At 40.0% G+C, this 11,610-nt stretch overlaps 1 protein-coding gene across 2 annotated transcripts in view; it reads left to right on the top strand.

Annotated features, from left to right (window-relative positions):
* The first annotated feature begins 5,980 nt into the window (after positions 1-5,980).
* Positions 5,981-11,610, top strand: part of CBR4 (carbonyl reductase 4) — a 76,820-nt gene continuing 71,190 nt past the window's right edge. The window contains exons 1-4 of one of the 2 annotated variants that reach the window (XM_045576652.1): positions 5,981-6,263; positions 8,216-8,336; positions 9,205-9,341; positions 11,446-11,580. In XM_045576652.1, the coding sequence (XP_045432608.1) occupies positions 6,122-6,263; positions 8,216-8,336; positions 9,205-9,341; positions 11,446-11,580 (535 nt within the window). In that variant the 5' untranslated portion in view covers positions 5,981-6,121. The remainder of the gene's footprint in view (positions 6,264-8,215; positions 8,337-9,204; positions 9,342-11,445; positions 11,581-11,610) is intronic. The other variant, XM_036425041.2, reaches the window with a different exon arrangement.

Raw genomic sequence — 11,610 nt, 5'->3', positions numbered from 1 at the left:
TTTTAAATTAGGATTTTTATTCTTTATATATAAATTATGCTATCTTACAGCTAACCTGTAATATTTTAATAAGTAGTATCTAATAGGTATTTTTAATATTTCTTAGTTATTATTCATTTACTTTATGAACATTACATCCTCAAAGAACCCTTCTCTGACCCCATATTGGATCAAAGCCCCCAGCCATGCCCTCTCCTGACAGCCTGTACTTCTCCTTTATAGTCCTTCTCACTATAAACATGATTACTTATTTAATGTCTTTCTTCCCTGCCAGATATTTTCCCAATGAAAACGGGAACCAGGTTAGTTTTAATAATAGCCATATCTGACATGGTTTCTTGCCCTTAGCAATACATTTTGTAAATTTTTTTTCTTTAAATCTATTGATTTCAGAGAGGAAGGGAGAAGGAAAGTGAGTTAGAAACATCAATGAGGGGAGAGAATCACTGATTGCCTCCAGGATACCCCACACTGGGGTTTGAACCAGCAACCCAGGCATGTGCCTTGACTGGGAATGGAAATGTTTTGATCTTCTGGTTCATAAGTTGAGGCTCAATCAGTGAGTCATGCCAGCCAGTCTTAACAATACATTAAAAAAAAAAAAGTTATTTCATTCACTCATTTATTCATCCATGAGCTAATGTTTTTGTATTCACAAGCCCTAGGAACTGTAAACTATAAACAGGGAAGCAAAAATTTATGCGCTTGCATTCAAAAAGTTCACAATTTAGTACAGAAAGTTCCTCTTGAGAACCTGATGACATCAGCTATGTTCACGGATCCCTAAGAAGTCTACTATCTTCCTAAAATTCCTTGAATTCTTACATCAGAATGCCTTCATGAAAGGCAGACTTAAAAACACGTACAAGGTCAGGGGAGGATCAGAGGAGGGCATCAGCATGTCCTGCTGTGGGTCAGAAAGGGCTTCCACTGGAAATGAGGTGATTTCACCAGGAGAAGAAGCAAGAGCATCGGAGGTTAAGGAAGACAGTGTTTGTTTGGAAAAGCATGGAGGCGTGAAAGAGCATGTACCTTGTATAGATGGGGATGTGTTACCTGGAAGAAGTACAGTGGGCAAGGAGTACAGAAAAGTCAGCAGAGGTTATTAAATCTAACTAGATCTGGGAGGACTTTGCTTCATCCTGGGCTTGATTAGTTTTGTGTTTTTTTGTTTTGTTTTGTTTTTCAATTGCAGGGTGTGATTCAGGGAGTGACAGGATGAGTCTTGCAGTTTAGAAGGAGCCCTCTGGTGGTGGTGCTGAGGGCCCATGGGAGCCCACAGACCAGCTGTACTAGTCATTTAGGCTCCAAGGCCTGAACAAAGGTTAGACAAGGGGATTTAGGGAGAGGGTAGAGGCTGGAGTGATATTCAGGAAGGAGAATCAGCAGAGCTCTGTGGAGTGGATGTGGGGTGTGTGAGAGAGGGTAGGAATAAACTCTACATTTTGCCTTAGGCAATTGAGTGCGTACAGGTGGTAGGTTAAGTCTCCTTGGGCAGCCTCTTTGGCATGAGTGCCAACTCATCAAAATGAAAGTGCCCAAGACACTTCTCATTCAAAATGCAATAAGCTGTTGTAAATGCTGAAATGTGCATTCCTTACAACTTAGATTACGCAGCAGACGAGTGGGGAATGTCAAGAAAACCAACACTGCTTGTGACTCACAGCAGGTGTGTCTGTGCAGTCACACCGAGGCAGCTTTCTGATCTTTTTCGTGCATGAGAGCTTGGGCTGTATTGAACAGCTAGATTTACCACATGCAGGCTGGGTATTGTGGGTTACTCATTTCTGATAAATAGCATTTTCAAAAGATTTGGATTCTTGGGGAATTATAATTCTTCATTTATGACATAACTATCTGTGGAAGCTTCAGCCTACTTACCTTTAGCTGCAGTTTCAAACTTCATCTCCTAACATAAGAAGCTTTCAATTAAATATTTTTTGTTGTTGTTAATCCAACTGGAGGATATTTTTTCTACTGATTTTAGAGAGAGTGGAAGGGAAGTGGGGTAGGGAGACAGGAGAGAGAGAGAGAAACATCCATGTGAGAGAGCCACAGTAATTGGTTGCCTCCTGTACCTGCCCCAACCAAAACAGGGAACCTAAATCCCCTTGACCAGAATTGAACCCAAGACTCTTCCGTTTGAGTGCTGACACTCACACTGAGAGATGTCAACCATGGCTCAATTAATTTTGAAATAGCCACTTTATTGAGATAGAATATATATACCCTATAATTTACCCATTTAATGTATACAATGCTTTCGATTAATTTCTATGTTTAAAAATATTGTTTTCTTTAAAATTCTTTTGCAATTAAATGCTATTCCTTTCCTAACCAGACAAAATACTACAAAGTATGAATATTCAAAATTTAGCTAATTGTCCTTATCGATAGGGAATATTCTCAGTTGCTCTGGTTATTGTCTGGTTATTGGAGTCAAGAAAGAATGTAGTAGTCTGAGGCGGGTTTAAATTAAAGACAAATAAAATATGTGGTCAAAATATTATCAGAAGTGACATGTGCAGCAAGAAGAGAAGACTGGAGGTGCCTGTGCTCCTGGCTCTCCATGTTGCTCTGCTGGGGAGAGCAGGCCCTGTGTAATTCACAGCTTCTCAGCTCCCTGTCAGGGGGTCAGGCAGAACCTCCCCCACCGGAGCACCTGGCTCAGGGTGGGTGTGTGGTGATGGGTGTGTTCTCGCCCAGGCAGCAGTGGCTGTTGTATTGAGGAGGAAATAATAGTCTTGGGTTTCACTAAAGTATGTGTTGAGAAAAGAAAGCTCAACCTAACCATTGCTATAGACACACAGTGAGAAAAAAAATGGAAGGTTTTGAGAAGTTTGAATGCCACCTCACATTGTGTGTTAATGATCCTTGAGGTCGCTTGGATGGATCTAATAAACCATGCTTTTTGCTGAGATAACAATTGTAGGACAAATATAACCCTTTTCCTATTGAAATTGACAGAACTGTCCACAAGGATTGAACCTCTCTGGATTTTCCCTGCAATACTGGATCCCAGAATACACTTGGCCTTTAGGCTGACCCACCTATTAGTCAGTTGTCTAAAACAGATTTTTCTTTCCAAGGTTGCATATGTGTGAGTAGTGAGAGGAGGGGCTTAGACAAACTTGCTCCAACTCATTCTGATAGCATTGCTAGACTATTTGTTCTTAAATGCAGTTTTTATCTTGTAACTATTGGGGTCAAAGTGCCTCTCTATTTAATGCCTGCATCTGCCTTTAAGGTCTGCTATCACTCAGCACCATCCCAACCTTCCCTCAACCAGCTTTATTTCCTCCTCCTTGTTTCAGATGTACAAGGAGTCATTCTCATGTCTGTATGTTTGCTTATATTGATTAACTTCCTGTTGTATTTGCTTTCAGTAAAGTCAGCTTTGGTGTGTTGTCCTTTGGTTACAAAAATAGATGCTATAAAAATAACCTTATATTATACTAGAGGCCCAGTGCAAGAAATTCAAGCACGAGTGGGGGGAGGGTCCCTCACCCTGGCCTGCACCCTGTCGCAATCTGGGACCCCTTGGGGGTTGTCCGACTACTGGTTTAGGCCTGAACCTACAGCAAATTGGGCCTAAACTGGCAGACAGACATCGTTTTCCCAGTCCAGGATTGCTTTCTCCTAACTGCTGGCCTGCCTGCCTGATTGCTCCTAACCACCTCTACCTAGGCCTCTGCCACTGCAGCTTCATCCAGGAGGTTGTCTGGAAGGACATTCGGAATGACATCCGGAAGATCATTTGTCTGTCCAGTCTCATTAGCATGTTATGCTTTTATTATAGACAGTTTTTCATGACAGCAAAGTTCGCTATATTGCTTTATGAGGACCTATGAGGAAGAAATTTCACTCAGATCTCTCTATTGCACAAGTGTTTGTATTTCTTATAGCTATTATTACTTGTAACTAATCATGTTTTATTAGTTGCTTTGGCCACTAGGCAACTCGGAATCACATATGCAACTCTTCTTTAGTACTGATATGTAACTGGACAGTCAGTGGATCTGTACTGCCTTATATATGATTCAAAGGGTTGAATGATATATAACCATTTATTCCAATACTGCCAGCAGTATGAGGGAGCAGCAGGTCAGCCACAAAAATCTGCCCTGCACCCACCATAAGCCAGCTACTTATATTGGGTAGGAGGACAAAGATTACATGGGGAAGTAAGCAAAAGGGTATGCCAAATGGGCAGTTTACAGGTAATGGGGGCTGGAGATTTGTAAAGGCCTGTGTGTATGCAAAGGCTGGGGATCTTCAAAGGGCTGGCGCCTCAGGTTTCTGCAACAAGGTTGTTAATCTTTCCATGATAGCAGGCAGCTCCCAGATGGGGAGGATGGGCCGCATTTCCACGTGAGCACCCAGGTCCCACATGCACTCCTAGCCAGATTAGAATGTGCCTTCTTTAAAAAGAAAATAATCACAGTAAACAGAGCACGGTTAATATTTCTTAAAATTATAGCTGGTCCCCAACTATGATTTGTTTCTTCCCCTATCAAATATATTCTTATGGCTTGACTTTATTTATTTTATTTTATTTTTTTGGCTTGACTTTATTTGTATATAACTTTCCCACTGACCTTATGTTTTTCTGGCCTTGGGGCTGAGGGTGGTCCCTTGCCTTGTAAAGTTATTTTCTAATGAATTTAAAGTGACAGTTCACAGTCCCAATAAGAGTGCACAAGAGTTCCAATTTCTCCACATTCTCACCAACACTTAATTTCTTTTGAATAGTAGCCATCCTAATAGGCATGAAGTTTTACTTGTATATTTTTGCAAGTCATTTCAAAACCCCTTTGGATCTAGGTGGAATAAAAGTAATATTTAAAAAAGAATGCTTAATTTGCTTATTTTTCCCCCCTCTTCCCCTCCTTTTAATCTGCATCCAGCCCTCAAATCTAGCTTCCCCTTTCATATCATATCTTCTCCCTTTTCTCTGATTTTTCATATTAATATAATTTTGCACTTTGTTTCAAAAATTTAGTATATATATATAATTAGTCCTGTTGTCCCAGGTGTGTGTGTGTGTGTGTGTGTGTGTGTGTGTGTGTTAAGTAGTAGGGGCTATTGCTTACACTTCATCTCTAATATTATATCAAGAAACGCTTTCTTTTTTTTACAGTATAATTGTAACAAATGCTCACTGTTTAGTTTACTCACTCTGAGTATTTAGCACCTATATTTATTTGCATCAGCTGATGCTTGTTTTATGAGTCTTGGAAGAGTATTCAATCATTTAACTCTTCTTGAGCTCCTCTTACAAGGTGTTTTTGATAGGGCATCATCTTTTGAGATGAATGATAATGTCCTGCTGAGCTGAAGCCCATTTTTGTGGCAACTTGGGGGAAGGGACAAGTAGGATAGGTTTTGGTATGAGCCTGATATTTAGGGATTACTTCTTCAAAGTAGGGCATGTATTCCCCAGCTAAGGACAAACACTGGGTGAAAGGCAGACACTGGAACTCCTAATCATGTACAATTGATCCTTGAACAACACTGGGGTTAAGGGCACCTGCAGCCATCATCACCCCAATCGAAGATTCACTTATACCTGCCTATATTCTGTGTACACTGGTAATCAACTTATATCGTTTTAATGGGGCCTGTCCTGATTTTAAAACGTAAAGTCCAGCGTCTTACAACCCAGTTACTTCCAGGCAAACTGGAGTGGTTGGTAATCAGAGCTCTAATTTTGATCACAACCCCATCTCCTCCGCCTTCCAGGTCCCTTGCAGTGAGTAAGGAGTACATTTCTCATAGAGCAGCAGGCCTATGCCTCCGCCCTTTCTGCACCAAGACTACAGGTCCCAGCATGCAACGCAGTCCCTTTCCGCCCGGTCCTTGGCCAGCCTGACTCATTCGCTCCAGCGTCCTCTTTGGGGGCGGAGCCTGGGAACCCGTGCGCGCTGACGTCGACGCGCTGACGCCTTACTCTTCGTGCCTCTTCCCGGCCTCCTGATTGGCCAGAGGCCGGGGCAGGAGGCGGGGAACAGGCTGCTTTTTCCTCGCGGTGGTGATATAAAAATCGCGAGTCTGGAAGTCTGGAAAGGGGCCGCCACTCTTAGCTTTTTTTCTCTCCAAGTTTCCGACTCCCCCGTCCGAGATGGACAAAGTCTGTGCTGTGTTCGGAGGCTCCCGGGGTATTGGCAGGGCAGTGGCCCAGCTGATGGCCCAGAAGGGCTACCGACTGGCCATCGTCGCCAGAAATCTGGAAGTGGCAAAAGCCGCCGCCGGTGACCTCGGCGGTAGGTATCCAGGTGGAGTTGTCCCGTGGTCCGGCTGTGGTCCCAGCTCCTAAGTCCCCTCCTTTGGAAAGGGAGCGGGTCTGGCCTTGAGGGCTCCGGGGTTTTGGCAAATTCAGCTGCCCACGTGCAGGAGCACCCCTTCCGAGCTGTGCAGAGACCTCCCTCCTCCACCCCCGCGACGTTCCCCGCAGAGCGCCTCCTGCAGGCTGGACCTTTGGGGTCGTTGAGACTGTCTTGTGAGGCCCCATTAATAGGCACCCCCCCCCCTAGTGCTGGCCTCCGGAGCTGCTTTGTTGTGGCGCCTGGAAGGAGAGAGCCACACAACAGCTACTCTGAATGGAGGGTAAAGGGCTCACCATCAGGGCGAGCCCGCAGGCGCCCGGAGGCAGGGCTGGGCAGGAGGGAGGTGAGGCTGGACAGATAGGCGTGTCAACACCTGGCCTCTTAGGGCTGTGCCTGCCTGTGTGCGGATACGCAAAACTGATGCATAGAGATGTTTGAGTACCAGTCAGTTTTGAGATGTATTTGCTTTGGTTTAATATCTCCATAAGTACTTAATTCGTTATTAATTCTTTTGGTGACTTTTACAAGTGGGCAATTGAGATTTTGTTCTACCACATTCCTTTTAATTACATTTTAACCTCAAAAAAATTGTTTTCCTATTTCATAATAGATCAATTACTTGTTTTCCAAACTTAAGTCTCTTGGTGGTGAGGAGGCACTAAGGTGCAGCCATTTGCTTAATTGCTGGGATGGACAGATGCATCTCGTTTACTGCCAGGAACAGAGGCCTGGGGATGCACCTGGGGGCTGGAACCTTTAAAATAGCATTAGTTTACCCTAATGGGTTACACTGGTTAGGAGAATATTAGACTTTCCAAAAGAAACACATACCTAAGTGATAGACCAGGGGGATTTCAGTGAATGCTTCTTGCTCATATTCCTTGCTATAGTTACTTTGACAAAGGGGTGGACTAGGTGGTCTTTATGGAGTCACCGCAGCCATCTTGTTTGCTGGACCAGATGGGAACTGATGGCTGAGCTTTCAAGGGTTGTGGACCCAACAGCTCTTCAGCGGAAAGCCAGGAGTGAGACAGGATGCTGTGGGCCGTTCATTTCTTTGAGTCGTGTTCCAGGAGTGGTTCATACGCAGAAGTGTGACCTCCCAATGATTCATTGTTTTAAAAGCTTGAGGGAGTGCTTCTAGTATTAACTGGTAGGCAGGGACAGACAGAAATAATTTTTAAAAAATCTACGTTTTAGAGTGTTAGAATGATGAATTATTAAATAGAGTGCTCTTTGAAATGTAACTTTTTAATAAAACATTTGAAAAAAATGAACATTAGAAAAGAAATAATTGTTGCTTTTAGTAAAAAGTTTTCATGGTTTGTAGTTTTAGCATTTTTTAAAATCTCTCCTAATAGTCAGGCTGGAATAATAGTAATAGCAGTGGTAGTAGTAACAATAAAACATGTACCATAATGAAGAAGAAAAAGAATAAAGGAACCCTAGATTTTATGTTCAGGGCAAGACCCGGAAAATAACTGGACAAAACCCTAAGAGGATTTAGACATAACATTCAAAAAAGGAATATGAAACCCAGAAGACTGATGAATTGAGTTGGTGGGGTCAGTATCAAAGGTATAAGTATTATTAGGTGAATTTTACAAAGCACAAACACAAAAAAAGGCTTCCCCCTTCACTTTTGTTGATTAAAAACAAGTTTAAGATGTACATTCTGCAGTATTACTTTATTTCCCCTTGTTCACTTTCCCTCACCCCAGTTTCATTAAACTGAACTTCTTGGGAGCAGGAACCCATGACATCATCTTTGATCTCTATGTTCTAGTTTAGCACAGGCCACGCTCATGGTAGTTGATTAACAAATGTATATTAAATAATTTTTAAGTTCCAGTTACAAATTGTAACTAATTCTGATCTTTGTTTTGTAGGTGGTCATTTGGCATTTAGCTGTGATGTTGCCAAAGAGCATGAAGTTAAACACACATTTGAAGAGATGGAGAAAAATTTAGGTCCTGTTAACTTCTTGGTAAATGCAGCTGGAATTAACAGGTTGGTCCTTAATTTAAGTATATTTACTATATATATGGTTTTATTGATTTTAGAGAGGAAAGAGAGAGAAACATCAATGATGATAATCATTGATTGGCTGCTTTCTGTTCGTCCCCCCACTGGGAATTAAGCCCACGACCCTGGACTAGGTGTTGAACTTTGACCTCCTGGTTTATAGGTTGTTGCTCAACCACTAAGCCACATGAGCCAGGTACTTATTTTACTTCTAATTGGAATAAAAACTGTGTTTTAAAATTTGGTCTGTAAATCCCTGATTTTTTTTTTTTTTTTTTTTTTTTTGAGATAATACAATAAGGGCACAGTTCCATCATTTTTTAACATTGTAATCAACATTCGTCCTGAGCTATAGAACTTTCCCAGCACTTCAGAAAGCTCTCTGTTTCTTCCACATCAATAGTTCCTTATAGGTAACACCTATTTTGACTTCTGTTATCATATATGTTTTGTCAATTCATGAACTTAACATTAATGGGATCACAGCTGATATATATTTTTTATGGTGAATTTTGGACAGAATATTTAGAATAATATGTTATTTTGATAAACAAGGAAGGCTTAATATAGTATTTGCTCCGTTAATTCCAGTTGTTTTGGCTACATGACACCACTTCTCACAGTTAGGAATATTTGCAATTCTACCTGAGGGGATAGAAATTGGCTTCCAAGGAGAACATTTCTGCCTTAATTACTTGTTATTTAGTGCCTCTCAAACCAAATTTAAAATGGGACTTTCTAGGTAATCTAGCTCAGATATGAAGCATTTTTTATACTCTACTTTCAGTAAAAATGTTATATATTTCTTGATTTTTTTAATAGTGTTTTTATGTTTTGTGCCTTTTATTTCTAGGGACAGCCTTTTAGTACGAGCAAAAACTGAGGATATGATAGCTCAGCTTCATACTAACCTTCTGGGCTCCATGCTGACCTGCAAAGCTGCCATGAAAACTATGATTCAACAACAGAGAGGATCTATTGTTAATGTAGGTGAGTCTTCACTTTGTGAATTTATAGTTATCTTTTAGTACCATAAAATATTTAATTGACTGAATTGGAATTTGTTCATGGCTGAAACTTGGATGAAATGTGTCATCTTATTATCTGTGGAGAAAGGATTTGATTAACTGATGAATGGGTAAAACAGGTATCACAGATTCACATCTGTGCAGTGGTCAGGTAGGTGTGGAATGAGTTGACACCAGCAGGTATTAGAAAATGACAGCACAGTCATGTAATAAATGACAAAAGACCGAGCTTTGGTGCCCAGAGGCCATTGGAATGCCAGAAGCTACCAGGGCTCAGATCCAGTAGCTGTGCCTGTTAATTTAGGTGGTAATACCTTTAAAAGCCACAAAAGGAGAATATTTCTTCATTGAAGTAAATGACCCTATTTATCTTAATATAGGAATATCTTTCAAAGCCCAATGTAGGGTTTTTCTTTTTTGAAAGTGAGAAAAGAATATAGTGCTAATAAACATTAGAACATTTTTGACATTTATCCTTAAAAATATGAGATTGGCTTTCTTATAAAAGATTATTAAGTGAACCGACCTTTGCTTTCTAACACAGCCAGATAATGATTTAGGTTCTTGTAAGCTGCTGATAGACTGGCCTGCATACATCATCTGATAACCAGGGATGTATTTGTTTAACTCCAAAGTATCTTCTTTTCAGATGTATTTAAAAAATCCTCGTCACTCCCTTGTATGCATGCAAAATGTTAGAACTGTGTTAGATGTAAATAAAATTAGAATTTAAGTTAAGAGAATCTTATTACAGAAAGGACTACTTTAAACTTCTGGAAAATTGATGGTATTTCAGAAGTTACCACTTTTGACCAGAAGAACAATAGTATGTGGCATGAATCAAAGCTTTTTAAAAAAAAGTATATATATTTTAATGATTTCAGAGAGGAAGGGAGAGGGGAAGAGAGATAGAAACATCAATGATGAAAGAGAATCATTGATTGGCTGCCTCCTGAACAACCCCCAACTAGGTATCTAGCCCCTAACCCAGACATGTGCCCTTGACCCAAATCGAACCCGGGATTTTTCGGGCCACATGTGGAAGCTCTGTCCACTGAGCCAAATTGGCTAGGGCTGAACCAAGCTTTCATAGCTTCCTTTGGCCTTTTTTCCATGGCAATATAAATTTTTTCTTTTTTGTGTTTCTGCATATTCCTCTCTCTTCCAAACACACCTTGCTCTGTCCATCTTCATTTCCTCTGCTCTCTTTTCTTTCTGTACTTCACTTTCTCATTGTTTGTTATTAAGATACAATGTAGATAAACATTTTAATATTGGACTTGTTGATAATAATATAAAAAGTATTTGGAATGTTTTCTAAAATAAAATTACTTCAAGTATTTTGTGAGATTCTTGTTTAATTTTATATCATAAGTACAGATCACTCAATGGTGCAGAAAATTACTTTCCCACTTAAGTTTTGTATGAATTTATTTGTATACAGTTGATATTTGAATTATAAATTATTCTTTCATATTCATATAAATGAGGCCATCTAAAATCTTTAGTAGGCAGTGCGAGTTATACTACATAACTGAAGGTAACTAAATTGCAATTTTACCAAAAGTTTGTAATTGAAGCTTTTCTTAGTTAGATGGACAGTAATTCAAATTTAGTGAGATTTAGCTCCAGATGAACTTTTTTTTTAAAGGTGGAAATGAATGCTTCTCTATGTTTGTGTTGTAGAATTATAAAATTAATCTGACTTATTCTGGTTTTATCCTCTTCCTAATGGAAGCTGTTAAAAATACTGTAAAATTTCTATTATGTCTGACCTATTCAGAGATAGAAGTGGGTTTCTTTCATTTAATGGATCAATTCTCAAACCCAACTTGGCATTTGAGGTTTCAAATAAGAGTCTTTCAAATCCTGTTTTCTGAGTAACTGAGCAGATTTAGACTCTTACCACTAACGTGACATGGCTAGAATTCCTAATTTTAGCAAAGGACAAGGTAAAATAATTTGTTCCATTTTTTTTTCTTAGTATATATTATCTCCATAGTTGAGATAATTTAAAGCTTATCCCAGTAAATTGGCTTGAATTTGCCTATTTTCTTTCTTTCTAGGGAGCATTATTGGTTTAAAAGGCAATGCTGGTCAGTCTGTGTACAGTGCTGCTAAAGGAGGATTGGTTGGATTTTCCCGTGCTCTTGCTAAGGAAGTAGCAAGAAAGAAAATTAGAGTGAATGTGGTTGCTCCAGGTCAGTGAAAACTTCTTTCTTCTTACACAT

Source organism: Pipistrellus kuhlii, unplaced genomic scaffold (assembly GCF_014108245.1).
Source record: "Pipistrellus kuhlii isolate mPipKuh1 unplaced genomic scaffold, mPipKuh1.p scaffold_m20_p_8, whole genome shotgun sequence".
Taxonomy (NCBI): domain Eukaryota; kingdom Metazoa; phylum Chordata; class Mammalia; order Chiroptera; family Vespertilionidae; genus Pipistrellus; species Pipistrellus kuhlii.
This window is presented reverse-complemented; position numbering and strand designations above follow the sequence as displayed.